This window comes from Notolepis coatsorum (genome assembly GCF_963971535.1).
Source record: "Notolepis coatsorum genome assembly, chromosome: 8".
Lineage (NCBI taxonomy): Eukaryota > Metazoa > Chordata > Actinopteri > Aulopiformes > Paralepididae > Notolepis > Notolepis coatsorum.
Genome location: NC_140172.1, coordinates 55856047 through 55870956, shown reverse-complemented (window position 1 = coordinate 55870956; position 14910 = coordinate 55856047). Strand labels below are relative to the sequence as shown.

The following is a 14910-nucleotide window of genomic DNA, read 5'->3' as shown; positions in this document are numbered from 1 at the left end:
AGCCCCGCAGCTAACAGCTGACTGGCTAATAGTAGGCCCTAAGCAGGCCATGCAGCGATCCAGCAGGCTAACGCAGCAGTTAACAGCTGACTGGCTAACCGTAAGCTATGAACATGTAAACAATGACATAACACTCACCCAGACAGGCCGCCGTTCTGAACCTCTCCTCACTTTTTAAGAGAAGAGAGAAAACAAGATGTCAACACCGCTTCACAACGGTGACTTTACCACACCCGACGGAATCAGCACAGTACCAACTGGCCTGTGTAGCTGACTTTGAACATGAATCTGCCGCTATCGCACATTACATGCACATATCCCCTCGTGAAGGAATACTCTCATTTGGATATGAAAGATGGGGCCTTAACACGGTGACAGAGAGAATCCACTCGTCCAGAACACACAGGGATCACCAGTGTCAATGGTCGCGGCCCACTAGTTAAAACTATAATGGTCTTCAGACCAAGGCCTTCTGTCGCCTAGGTGGCTGAACAAAGGACCCTAGCCTGGGGCCGGTTTCCATAAACTTTGTCAAGTAGCCCCCATAGCACTAACAGACAAGTGGAGCCCGCCAGCAAACACTACTCACCCAACCTGGAACGCACCGCTTCTCACAACAGCGGCATGTCCGACAGTTCAGCTGTGGCCTGACAGGTTTCACCCCAACAAACACAGCAAGGAACTGCAGTTGAGAAGCATGCAGCGGCGTGCTCCCAATACGAAAACCGGTGGAGGGTTTTTAGAATGATCATCATCTTCTAGACACTCCAGTACGAAGACAATATCGCCGTATTTTCTCGAAAAATAGTGAGAGAGAAAATAAAGATATGATGTCAACGTATCACTCCTTGTAAACTAACTACCTTTCCCCTAACAACAACACGTCAAGTGGGGTACTACCGAGGCACTTCCTTGTGGTGAAAGCGAGAAGGAGGAGAGCAGGTGACCACACACCTGCTTATGAAGGTAAGCTGATGAGGGGTGTGGTCAGACTAATACTGGTATTAAAGGTACATTTGTGGTTTATTCAGTGCGCGTGCACGTACGCGAGATAGTGCAGTAGTGATGCCAAGCAGAGCCACTAACGGAACAGAACCCCTAACTGCTCCCGATGAGCAGGTTGGCACCTTGCATGGTTGCCTCTGCCTTCAGTGTGTGAATGTGTGAGTGAATGGGTGCATGTGAGGCATAAGTTAAGTTGTAAAGCGCTTTGGACAAAAGCTCTATATAAATGCAGTCCATTTACCATCAATAACGAAGGTTATCCTATAACCCTAGTTGTATGAGTAATAGCGAGCGCTTTGCTCTATTGAACTGTCCCTTTAACACATTGATCGCCATGGTTAAATTCATAATTTACCATCCCTAGCCAGCTCTATTTGTCTATGGAGAAGTTCCCCTTCTTTGCAGGGCTATAACTTTTTAAATTCTATTGCTAAATTGACATTATTATGGCCCATTCAATGTCCTATATCCATTGTTCAGGGTGTAGCAACATTATACTTTTTCATTCACATATTCATACTAAAATATGGTCTAAAGTATAAGTATGTTTTTATCGTTTTCTGCAGCTTTCTCCAGAACTTGATTTATAGCCCCAAATGCATTATATTGATGATCAAATACAGTTTGGTAGCGATCGGTGCCAGATAAAAAATTTCAACTGGAGGTACTTCTAGAAGTTACTACGTATCATCTGATGTTGACCGGATGGGCGGGGGGTCGTTTATAATTCCGTGGGCAACGTTATATCATTCACCTAGTGTGGGTCATATGATCATCAGAGCAGTTTATATGGAACACGTTAGAAAATAACGCTGGATCTTACCGTATCTTCCTCGCACCGTTGGACGATCAGCTTGGAGTAGACAGTTTTCGATTATGGGATGTTGATCTAGATGAACCATTTCCAGGTTGTATAATACTATATACGTCCAAATAACGTTGTTTATTGAGTTAGGGCGAGCGATTGATTATCCAGTGTGTCGAGATGGAGTCCGGCTAACAATCGCGAGTGCCCGGACGAAATATGGATGAGCACTTCCTGTTTGGCGCGTCACTTCCTGTTGGCCGATCTGATGGCGCTATTGAACCGTTAGAGAGTTGAGTGGAGATCAGCAGTATATCTCAGGTCCCCGGAGGAGAAATATGATTTCGATCACAGATTTTTGAAATATTGATATCAAAGACGTGTTACGGCGTCTTCGGCAGAATGAGCATGGCGGGCAATGACGAGTTACGGCGTTTCCGGCGATTAAAGTGTTAATCATAACCTAAATTAAGGCTTTCACGTTGTGTACCCGCCCACCTGCCTGACCACTCCCACATCCGCTCCTATAAAGCGGGGTCATGGCCATACATCAGCTCCTTCCCCAGTCTTTCACCGCCGAAACGGAAGACCGTTGGGTCCTCAGTGAGTCAGAGCAAAGCGCTCGCTATTACTCATATAACTTGGGTTATAGGATAACCTTCGTTATATTTTGTTATAGCTTACGCTTTGCTCTATTGGAACACAAGAGCTGAGCAGAGCGTAAGCCCGACAGATGCACCCGCTGAGGTCCCCTACAAACTCTTGCATTGCATGGGAGAAGAAGACTTATATGGTGATTGTGGACTTTTTCTCACGATACATAGAAGTTGCCCATCTTAAGGTAGCTTTGGCGGAGACAGTCGTGGCTGCGCTGAAGGACGTGTTCAGCCGTCACGGGATCCCTGGTTTCTGACAATGGGCCCCAATACAGTGGGTTACCCTTCCAGAGCTTTGCTGTTGAGTATGTTCACCCATGTGACTAGCAGTCTACGGTATCCGCAGGCAAACGGAGAGGCTGAGCGAGCCGTGGCTACAGTGAAAGGACTGTGGAAAGGAGGAGGCGACAAGGCAAAGGCGCTGTTGGTATACCGTGCCACGCCCCTGGAGAGCGGTTATTCCCCTGCACAGCTCCTCATGGGGAGACAGATTCGCTCCAACATACCACAACTCCCAAAGACTCTACTCCCTCACTGGCCAAACATCAGAGACTTCAGGAAGTCGGAGATGCAGGCAAAAGAGGATCAACAACGTCGCTACAATCTGAGTCAAAAAAAAAGAGGAAAAAAAGAAAGTAAAAAAGAAAATATATATAAAAGACAAAGGAAAAGTATTGTGATGATCTGAGAATGTGAATTGTTTTTGAAAGGAAAAAATAGAGAGAGGAAAGATGAGGTGATTTGCATGTGTTCATAATTTCAGTAAGAAATGCAAGACAAGAGTTTTTGTTGAGATTTATTGTTTGAAAATGTTATGTTTAAATTATGTTTTGTTATTAAGGGACTGGAAGATGTTTCCTACTAAAAGGGGAAGATATCCTGTAAGGTATTGGCTCGTGTTGCTACATGGACATGTTTATATGTTGCACGGTACTTCCTGACTTAACTACGAGTAAACAGTCAACGTGATCACACGCTCTCCATCTCTTATCAAGTCTTCTCTTAGGGTTCCAAATTGACAATGTTCAGCCAGTGTGTGTACAGCAGTGATAAAGGATTCAACATTCTCACCCGGTTCTTGGTTCCATCTGTTGAAACATGCTCTTTCAAATATGACGTTCCTCTTACTGATACAATGTGCGTTGAAAGCTTGCGTGACGTCCTTGTATTTCTTTTTCTGTTCCTCTGTGAGCGGCAAAACACTTAATGTCTTCGGTGTCGTCTCCCACCGCATACAGTACATGAAGGCATTTACTTGGAATTCTTCTGACTGTTTATCCAATCCAGACACTATTCTATAGCGTTCAAATCGCTTCACCCATCTCGGCCAGTCATTAATGTTATTGCAGTCAAACCTGCCTGGCGGAGCCAGCTGTGGCAGCGACGGCAACGGGACTGCTTCGTCTCTCATTATGTCGTCTTTCTCTTTCTTTCTTCTTATTTTTTTTCTCCCCATGTATAGTTCGTCTTCTTATTAACCCTTTATCTGCCAGGGATTATTCTGATCTTATACCCCTCTCTGCCACCACTGTAAGTCTATGGAGATGTTCCCCTTCTTTGCAGGGCTATAACTTTTTAAATTGTATTGCTAAATTGACATTACTATGGCCCATTCAACGTCAAGTATCTATCGTTTAGGATGTAGCAACGTTCTACTTTTCATTCACATATTCATACTAAAATACGGTCTAAAGTATAAATATGTTTTTATCGTTTTCTGCAGCATTCTGCAGAACGTGATTTATAGCCCTAAATACATATATTACATCATCAAATGTAGTTTGATACCGATTGACGTCATATTAAAACTTTCAATTGTGCAAGGTCCTAAGCGTCATGCCTCATCATCTGCTGGTATGGGCGATACATAGATCACAGCAGTTTATATGGATCATAATATTCAAACACGCTAAAACTTACCGCAGCTTCCTCTGACCGTTGGGTGGTCAGCGTGGAGCAGAAAGTTTGCGAGTATGGGATGTTGATATATGCGATCCATTTCCAGGTTGCATAATAATATATACGTCCAAATCATGTTGTTTATCGAGTTATTTGCAACCGATCGATGTCCAGTGTATCAAGATAGCGATAGCGAGAAATATGGGCGAGCACCACTTCCGGCGCGTCACTTCCTGTTTGGGCGATCCGCCGATCCGCCACCAGATGGCGCTCTTGAACCGTTGGAGAGTTGAGAGGAGATCAACAGGAGATCTCAAGACTCCGTGGGTAAAATATGATTGCCATCACAGATTTTTGAAATAGTGATCGGAAAGACGCCTTACGGCGTCATTGGCAGATTACGCATGGCGGAGAATGACGTGGTAACTCGTCCTTGGCGATTAAAGGGTTAAGTTATCCCACTTCTGACACCATGTTGTGTAAACCTTGTACTCTTTAGTTCACATATAATAAGAGACGTAGAGCATGTGATCACGTTGACTGTTTACTTGTAGTTAAGTCAGGAAGTACCGTGCAACATATAAACATGTCCGTGTAGCAACACGAGCCAATACCTTACAGGACAACAACCATCAGAACCGGGGAGGTTCCGGGCCCCCCCTAGCGAGCGACGGGAGGGGGATCGGACCCGACTGTGCGAAGTGGGTTTAGCGCCTCAAACGCACAGGGTGAGCAGACCGTGGGACTTACCTTTGTTTAGAAGGGCCCGCGACTACTCAGACGCACATCCCACACACCACCAGGGAACGGACGTGAGCAAAACCCCCGTCACAGCCCCCAACATTGCGGGGTCAGAGTCAAAACCCCAACCCCGCGGCAAGGCCGTAGCAGCGGAGCGTGGAGGAGGTCCCAGCCTCAGGCCACCCCGGGGCTATGACCCCCTGAAAAAAGGGGCCTGGTGAGGTCTATGAGGCCGTGGCATCGAGACCCCACCAGACGGTCATTGGTGACACCACCCCCCACATCGCCAGCGTATCGGACAGGGTCTAAACCAGGTGAAGGCCCTTCTCCCCTTGGCACGCTGCTCCGAAGCGCTCCCAAGCAGGCTTCCCCCCCACAATAACGTGGGGCCAGCCGCAGGTCCCAAGAGTAGAACTCGACCTGCGCCCGGAGCACTGCGGACTAGACAGGCGCCTAAGGGGCTTACTGTAAGAACAGCATCCCGGCGGAAAGGGTGTTCCGGTATGCTGTGCACCATGTTACAATCTCCACGAAACCCGACCCCGCCAATTTATTAATCCTGCGGGGTCGAGGTTCAGAGAAAGAGGCTGACACAATTGGCAGACGTCATGAAAGATGCGGGGGCATACTCTCGGGCAGACGGGGTCAGGCCCGGCCTCAACCCAAGAGTCGACTCTGCTACCACCCCCCAATGTTTATTTTAACAGGAGGCGGTTGCTCCCTTAACCTACTAAGAAACCCCAGAAACATAACTGCGCGTATACACAGGCTATACAAGCAGTTCAAGCGTTTCAGGTTTCAAAAGGGTTAACCCAGGCCAACAGGTCATCGAGGGCAAGGCCCGACCTGGGCCTGGCGGACCGGGACCTACACAGGGATGCATAGAGGAGTTGACAGGGCAACCTCCCCGACAGCCCCCTCCCATCCCCGGCTTAGCAGGGAGGGAGGGGTGAACAAATGGAGAAGGACCAAGCCCCCTAACATAGTGCAAAGGTACAACACAGTATGGACCCAAGCACGTCACTGTTAAGGGCAACTCGTGGGGGCATCCATATGACACACACGTTCATGACATCAATCCCTGTGACGTCCGGCCCGACCTGGCATTTCTCCCCCGGAAAAGCACAAAGTCCTTCGGGGTACCAGAACTGCAGATCTGCGCCCCGGCGGGCAATGGGTTAAACTGATCCGGTCCGGCGCAACCAGAACCAGTCCGTGTCCTAGTCATATGGGGGTAGATTTCTATCAAAAATAAACAAACGCAAAAGTAGAATCCACAATCGTAAAGTAGAATCCACAATCGTAAAAACTATCCACACAATCATAAAAACGATCCACACAAACACACCTCTCAATTTGTGTTTCATAAATCATAAAAACACGCTTGATCTGCTTAGATTTACGTATGGAATTATAAGGACACACTTGATCAACTTGGAGTTACGTACGGAATTTTGAGACAAATATTTCGCTGTTTTCCCCGTGGGGATTCGTGTGTGACGCTTCTTCTTCTTAGAGGTCCATCAAAAATAAACAAACGCAGAAGTAGATTCCACAATCATAAAAACGATCCACACAAACACACCTCTCAATTTGTGTTTCATAAATCATATAAACACGCTTGATTTGTTTATATTTACGTACGGCATTCTAAAAGTTACGGACAGAATTAAAAGTTACGGACAGAATTTTGAGACAAATATTCCACTGTTTTCCCCGGCGGGGATTCGTGTGTGCGTCTCTACAATTCGTAGCCGCATTTCTGCAGACCCCTCTCTGATTGGTTGAGGCAATTTCTGCAGACCCCTCTCTGATTGGTTGAGGCCATTTCTGCAGACCCCTCTCTGATTGGCCCCTCTCCGAATCCCGGATCCCAGTTTTCTGATGAATAGCCCCAAAACATGGAGGTCCCGAACGCAATTTATACGCATGGAAGTATTGATTACACCATAACGAATCATTAAAAAAATATACCGTTAACTGGAATATGTTGTGTGTGCCTTTACACATATGTTGGATAGGATTATGTAATTGGTTTGTATAGCTTCGCGTATAACGTTATTTCGCGTGACTTCGCGGTTTATTCATAAATTAGTGAGAGAGGGAGAAACAAAAGAAAAAGCCAACACAGCTCCTATAACTAAACTAACTACTTAAGCACTAAACTTGAAGCGGTGCTATACACGGAATTCATGGCGGTGAAAGTAGGGAAGGAGCTGTTGTATGGCCATGACCCCGCTTTATAGGAGCGGATGTGGGAGTGGTTAGGCAGGTGGGCGGGTACACAAGGTGAAAGCTTTCATTTAGGTTATGATTAAAGGGACAGTTCAATAGAGCAAAGCATAAGCTATAACGAAATATAACCAAATGTCTTTGGCTGAGTGAATTGCATTGAAAAACTAAGACCACCATCACATTCCAGAGGCTGAGAATGTATTTTTTTCTTTGTGTGTGAAACATTCAGCGTAAAGCTGCTAGTGCCTCTGGGAGTCTGCATGGGCTTGAAAAGTGATATGGAGCTTGCTCTATTTCTGCTGGGTTGCCTAATTTCTCAAAAGTTGCCTTCAGCTCTAAAAAAGTTCACAATGTCTGCACTAAACAATGTAGGTGTGGGCATAGATATAATATAACTAGATGGTGCAAGGCGGAGTCTCCAGCATAGTTCATCGGCGACCATCTTGTCACAGGCAGCACACCCACTCATAACATGAATGTCTATGGTGCGTGTACTATTGAAATAACCATAGCTTGCTTAATTTTCAACCGATTTACAAGCGGTTCGGTTTATTACAAGCGTTATTAACATGGCTATGATTCAGGATGCTTGGACATGTTGAAATTATTTTCATATGAAAGTCCATTATAAGTATGCAGTATGATAACTACATCTCTGACGTTTATAACCGTTTGAAAATGGGTTGAAAGTTGAACAAGCTATGGCTATTTCAATAGTACATGCACCATAGACATTCATGCCTGTGTCAAGATGGCCGCCATGTGGCAACGTTGGTCTCCATTGGCCACCAGCGCGGGTGAGTTATCTAGCCTTTATATATATCTATGGGTGTGGGTAGCTATTTTGCAAAATTCAAACGGCCACTTGATCAGAGTGTGTTGACGTGAAGGTTGTGTTTTACCATCTCCAGGTCCTGCTCCTCCAGAGCCAGCGCCAGCTCATTGTTGTCAATACAGGAGGCTGCAGCCACATCCAGGGGGGTGGAGCCACGCATTCCTGGAAGAGACCCATTATATATCCAGTTTAAAGCTACTACAAGGAGAATTCGCAACAAAATACATCATATCATTCTCAGATTGGTTGTGATACCTTGGTGTAATTGCAGTAAACAAATGAGACCATTGTTAAAACAATCCCAAGCACTGCCTACCTTAGCAACACCTTGACAGCCACCATTAGCTTGTTCTGCATGCCATACGGTCAACATTTAATGATGAGCTTGGAACACCAAGCCATTTATTTTCTATGTAGCCTACTTGGATTATCTGCAGTGGAGAATGTTTATAACATATACAGTATCTGGACAGTAGACACATGCCTTGTTTCCTTAAACCAAAAAAGATGTTGCTCAAATGTCAGCATTGGATTTATGTGGAAGATCGATTTAGTATGGAAAGACCTCAACATCAGATGGAAACAAACACAGGATCCAACATTATGTCTGGTCAAAGGTTGGTTACGTCATTTAATTTACTGTAGCATTAACAGTTGCTACTATAATAGAATGTCTCTGGTTAGACTATAATGGTAGGCAATGTGCAGCTGAGCCAACAATAACCAACATATTAGCATTAGTTAGCTACTTAGACTAATGACTGCTACAACTACTTGTGCATGGCAGATTATGTTTGCTATCCTGCTAAAACTGATGCACAGCAAAGGCTAACAATTCAGCCAGCATGACGGCTATGTCGTTGAACTGTAGCACTCGCACGTGTGATGGTGTCCATACCGACAGTGTGATCAACAGAGTATTATCTCTCCACAGAGTGCCTCTCATTCAGCACCAGCGATTACCCTCATCCCTGTAGTCAATGGGCCACACTAAAAGATAGGCATTTTCACTGTGCGTCACAATGTTTGCAGAGCTATATCTATATTCTATATTATAGCTATGGAGACAATCCTATGGCTCATCTCTCGTCCAACATGTAAAAAATAGTAAATTGTTTCATGTATACGTTCGCATGTTATCCCGTGGTGAATATTGTATAGTTTCAAAGTGATCCGGGCTAATTCCTGGAAGCTGAGTTATGGAGCGCTACGTGCATTTTTCAAAAGTCGTTTGTGTTCTTCGCCTGGACATGATATTATTTCCAAATCAAAGGTATATAATAGGTATTATGTTTCATCATGAAGGCATCAAAGGGGGGGGGTAGTTTTGTGATGCTCTGATCGTCAGCAACGGCATACGTTTTGAATACTACATACGGTGATCGTTGCGATCGATGTGAAATCATTGTTGGATCAAAGTAGGATTGATGTCATATAGTCCTTACCTTACCTAGGAGTTATTCCAAAATGAATATTCCAATTGTCTGATCGCGATTGATGTCCATCGGGTCCCTGACATGAAATGGCACAAAATATGCATCAAGTGTGCTGAACGCGCTCCATGTTGCTTGGATGAAGCGTTTCACTTGCCGGGGTCAAAATTCTCCGCCCGGACCATATAAAATGTAACACACAGTGTGAAGGTTTCAAAGGGTAGGCGATACTGCCACCTAGCAGGATTCGGCCGGCATTGCACCCTTGAGGTCTCAGAATGAGTTCCAATGATAACACAGAGGTCCGTGAGAGTGTATAGAATATTAAAATCGGAAAAAAGCTCAAGCGATGGCAGCCAATAACGAGTATACTCGTGATTGGCGCAGAAAGTGTTAATGGCAGTCAGACAATTGTGCAAAACAAACTCAAACTGTTTGTCAGTCGCATCAGGCTTAAAAGACACAGCTGAATATCATCAGAGCAACAGTGATATAGGATACCTTTATATTTGCTAATAATTATGACATAAGGGAAGCATATACATGGCAAATATTATAGGATCTGTGGTGGCAAACCTGTTCCCCCTATATATCTACACAAAAGCCTATACATGGGACATTCCTGGATAAATAAAGGATAAATAAAATTAAATAAAGTCAAAACATAATAAGTAAGTCTCTGTTTCTATATTTGTATCCATGATGACACATTTCACAACCAGCTGACACACAGCTCCTCATACACACAAAAGTCAAGTACACATAAAAATCAGTCAAGGTCACCTAGCTCCACACAGAAAAGTACATACACTAATTTCTCAGTAAAGCGAAAGCAAAGGTTGTAGCACTCATACACACACACAAATAGCCTGGCAAAGAGGCTCGGACAAAGTGACGTCAATTTCACTATAAAAGAGGTAGATTAAAAGAATGTAAGGTAGGATGTTTTCATTTTTGAGAGCTGTGATGACAATTGACAAATAAACTTCCTCAAGCGGGTTTGACCAATTGAATCCTGTGTTCTGAAGTTTTTCCTGGATCGTGATACTTATTCATTATTTTTAAAGTATCTATACCATAGATCCAAGACAGAACCCTGAGGCACACCACAGCAGTAGATTCAGACACGTAGGGACCAAGTGACACAGGAAAAACTCCTCTCTGAGAGATATGGGGAGAACCACTCCAGGGTGCGCCCAGAGACACCCGCCCACTGCCTAAGCCTCTCAGTGAGGATGCTGTGATCTATAGTATCAAAAGCTGCGCTAAGATCCAGCAGCAGCTAAACAGAGCCCACATCAGAAGCCATCATTATATCATTTGAGACTCTAAGAAGAGAGATTTCAGTGGAATGCTTCAGACGGAAACAAGATTGGTATTTGCACTCAACAACTTTTTCTAAAATGTTTTGAAATAAAAAGCAGAACAACAACTGCATATTTAAAATATGCTAGGACACCAGATTGCAGGGAGCTATTTATAATAGAGATCAGGCATGGACCAATAGACCCAAGTAAATTTTTAAGCATGAAGGTTGATAAAATATCCACTGTGCCCACCAGATCACAGAGATCTTGAGGGAGTAGAAAGGAGGATGATGCTAGCCCTGACAGCTCTAATCATATCCACAAAGAAAGAGAGGAAGTTACTGCAGTCCTTTTTTGAGGAGGTGCAGGAGTGACAATGTCATTCATGGTGTCAGACTTTAGGGTTGCGTTTACTGGAGGAAATGAGGTTATCCAAGTAAGAAGCCCTTGCACCCATGTTGTTAAAATCAATTAAAATGTGCTTAGGAATGGTTGTTACGGTATGATTTGAGGGGAAAGAAAATAAGGCGGTGCTTGGGATTGGTCACTTGGTAGCCCCCCCCCCCCCCCTTTCCCATCATCTTGTGGCTCCGCTGGCAGGCCTTCTGTGCCCCCCCGGTTGAGAACCACTGATCTAGAATACCTTTACTGAACCGATGTGTATACCAAACACTGTACTATGTGGGTAAGGCACAAGAGACCTCCACAATGGGGGGGGGGGGGGGGAATCATACATCGTCCTCAAACATTTTGTAATTCCACCAGAAAAGAAACTTGTCAGTGTTTGAATGGACACTACTCACCAAGGCCGATGCCACTGTTCTGCAGAAGGTAGCTGAGGTGGTCAAACATGGAGCGCTGGTTCTGACGACTGATCCGGCAGAAGTAACACAGGAAGCGACAGCAGTTGGTCACCATGCGAGGAAACCTGATCTCCTGCAGGTACAAACAACATGGACAGTGTTCTAGAGGTGGCAGTCATGATCCTGTACTTACAGTATAATACATGTCTACAACCAAAACATGACTATTAGTACTGTGACTTACGATATCTTGCATCAGTATTGAATGCAATAGTATCGAAAGGTATCTTTTTTTAAAACAACATGGTCTGCTTCTATTCTTCTAAAACAACATGGTCTGCTTCTATTCTTTTAAACTATAAATAAACTACTATAAATGTCATTTTTCAGTCTCTAGCATTGTATTATAGTAATAGGAGTTCGTATCAATGTGTTTTAGTGTCTAAATACCATATTGGCGGATTGCTCTGTTTCAGCTCAGCCCCTTTCCTCCTCCAGTAAATCAGGCCATTTTGATTTGAACGGCCGATATACGTCATACGGCCGCTGGGTGATGCGATTGGCTCTGTGGTTGGAGCTAATGCCCGCCCCCATTCTACCTAGACTAGACAGCGAGTGGAAAGAAAGAAAGAAAAAAAAACACAAGCTGCCACGAGGGAGAGAAAGGAAGAGAGAGGGAGGGAGGGAGAGAGGGGGTCTTTTTTCTCTCTCTCTCTCTCTCTCTCTCTCTCTCTCTCTCTCTCTCTCTCTCCCACCCCCTCCCTCTCTCTCTCTCTCTCTCTGCCGCGCGCGGACTCATCACCGAGAGGGAGAGAAAGGAAGAGAGGGAGAGAGAGATGGAGAGAGAGGGGGAACTTGGGGGGGGGGGGGGTACCTGCCGGCCGCGCGCCACAGACCCGCAAACGGGAGATTGAAAGAAAAAAAAAAAAAACACAAGCTGCCGCGAACTCTCATCACGAGAGCCGAGAGGGAGAGAAAGGAAGAGAGAGGGAGGGAGAGAGGGGGCCTGTCTTTTTTCTCTCTCTCTCTCTCTCTCTCTCTCTCTCTCTCTCTCTCTCTCTCTCTCTCTCTCTCTCCCACCCCCTCTCTCTCTCTCTCTTCCCCCCCTCCCTCCCTCCCTCTACCAGTGCAGACTGTGGACTGACTGTCACTCAAAGTGCTTATGGGCGGAGCCAGGCCATAACAGCCTGATTTCTTGAGGCTGAAAAATGATGCTTTTGAGTACTTGATTAGAAATATAAAACAATGCATTTTTTTTTTAAAACCCTTACAAATGTCTTCAATAGACTAACAGGAATTGTGTAAAGTTGCCCAAATAGTGCTAGGAATAGCAGTACATAGCCCCTTTAAAACAGCATGGTCTGTTTATATTGTTCTAAAACAGCATGGTCTGCTTATTATTCTTCTAAAACAGGTGGTAAAGTACAAATGATGAAGAGGGAAATGTATTCAATCACCAATGAAGTGCATAGAACATTTTATTCTTTTAGAATTAAGAATGTCCAATTTAAAAGGAACACGCCAACATTATGAGAAACGTGCTTACCATCTTCTATAAGAAGATAGATACCAATTTCCTCTCTGTACCCACTAGGCTAGTTGGTTCCATATCCGCTTCCATTCATTTATGCTAAGCTAGGCTAAAGTGTGGCCAGATACTGTAGCTTTCTACTGAATGCACAGAGTGGACATTGGTGTCTATGTTCTCATAAGCACATTTCCCATAATGTTGGCGTGTTCCTTTAATAGAATAACAGTGGAGTACCTTTGAGTCTCCGCCCCCCAGCACGTTGACCATGACCTCCATGACGGTCTCATGCATGCCCAGCGCTCTCATCAAGTTAGGGTGCTGGTAGAACACCTTGTTACTCATGATGTCCCTGAGGAAAAAAACAAAACTCATCCCGTCTGACTGTTTGACACACGTCCTAGCAATTTCCAAGCAAGTTTAGGTAAAAGATCCAGCCACATCACTTATTATTATTATTATCAATAATAATAATAATAATAATAATAATAATAATAATAATAATAATAATAATAATAATAATAATAATAATAATAATAATAATAATAATAATTTCAAATAAATAAATGTCTACCAACCCAATGCTTTGAATCATAAGCCTCTCCTCCTCTGGGCCCATCTGGACGATGAGAAGAGAGCGTATTTGACCCAGACATTCCAGCAGGTCCATGGTGTCCTGGATGGAGATGGCATTGATGGTGTAGGCCTTGGGAAGGGCACGGATCAGCTCCCCAGGCCCGTCGTACTGCCTGTGGAGCAGGCTGAACATCATGCGGACCAGCTCTGGGTTCTGGATGAATGACTCCTGAGCCCAGTGGATCATTGTGTGGGAGATCAGCTCCTGCAGAGTACTTTCTGGTGGTAAACACAATGTCAATGTAAAGGTTAAAGCTACTATAAGCTACTTACATTTCTAAATCTGATTTGTTCAGTACGGTACCTTGGTATAATTAGAGTTAACAAATGAGACCATTGCCGAAACAATTGGTAGATCTGACCCGACCCATAATAGCAATACAAAATAGATGTCACTGGCCTCATCGCGGTCTCATCAATTACAGTATTTCATTTCATTTCATTCTCATTGGTCTCATCATGTTTCTACAGTAATCCTGCTGCCAAGGTACAGGCGTGGAATGATATTATTGATCCTAGTAGTGACTTTAAAGGTACAATTAGTGATGCAAACATAAACAAAAGGCTATCCCCACCACCAAAAATATAATAGTAATTTTCTAGTCGTTTGACTGGATCTCAGGGAATGTATTCCCAGTGTCTGAAATATTGCTAGGCTTGAGAGAATATCAATTAAATATATATATTTTTTAAATAAGTAATATAACTAGACAATTCCGCGTGGGGGAAATTGTGAAAGTGTGGGTGACGCCTGTGCACCGCCGGCCAACGGGAGAGGGTATCTCGCGAGTCTCTATGACAAAAAGAAAAACGTATTAAAAACCTTTTCCGCGTTTTGTAAATTTTTTGGACTTTTCCGATTTTTTTTTAAATGTTTCGGACTTTTCAGAGTTAAAACATTTTTTGGGACTTTTCCGAGTTTTTAGAATTTTTCTGACTTTTCCGAGTTTTTGAAATGTTTACGGACTTTTCCAAGTTATAAAATTTTTTCTGACTTTTTCACGTTTTTGAGTTTTTTTGGACTTTT

At 44.1% G+C, this 14910-nt stretch overlaps 1 protein-coding gene across 1 annotated transcript in view; it reads right to left on the bottom strand.

Annotated features, from left to right (window-relative positions):
* LOC311233659 (ryanodine receptor 1-like) overlaps nt 1-14910 on the bottom strand; it is a gene marked incomplete at both ends in the record, with an annotated part of 453326 nt that overhangs the window by 201348 nt on the left and 237068 nt on the right. The window contains 4 exons of the mRNA XM_084320641.1: nt 8244-8338; nt 11720-11852; nt 13485-13599; nt 13826-14102. Of these exons, the coding sequence (XP_084176767.1) occupies nt 8244-8338; nt 11720-11852; nt 13485-13599; nt 13826-14102 (620 nt within the window). The remainder of the gene's footprint in view (nt 1-8243; nt 8339-11719; nt 11853-13484; nt 13600-13825; nt 14103-14910) is intronic.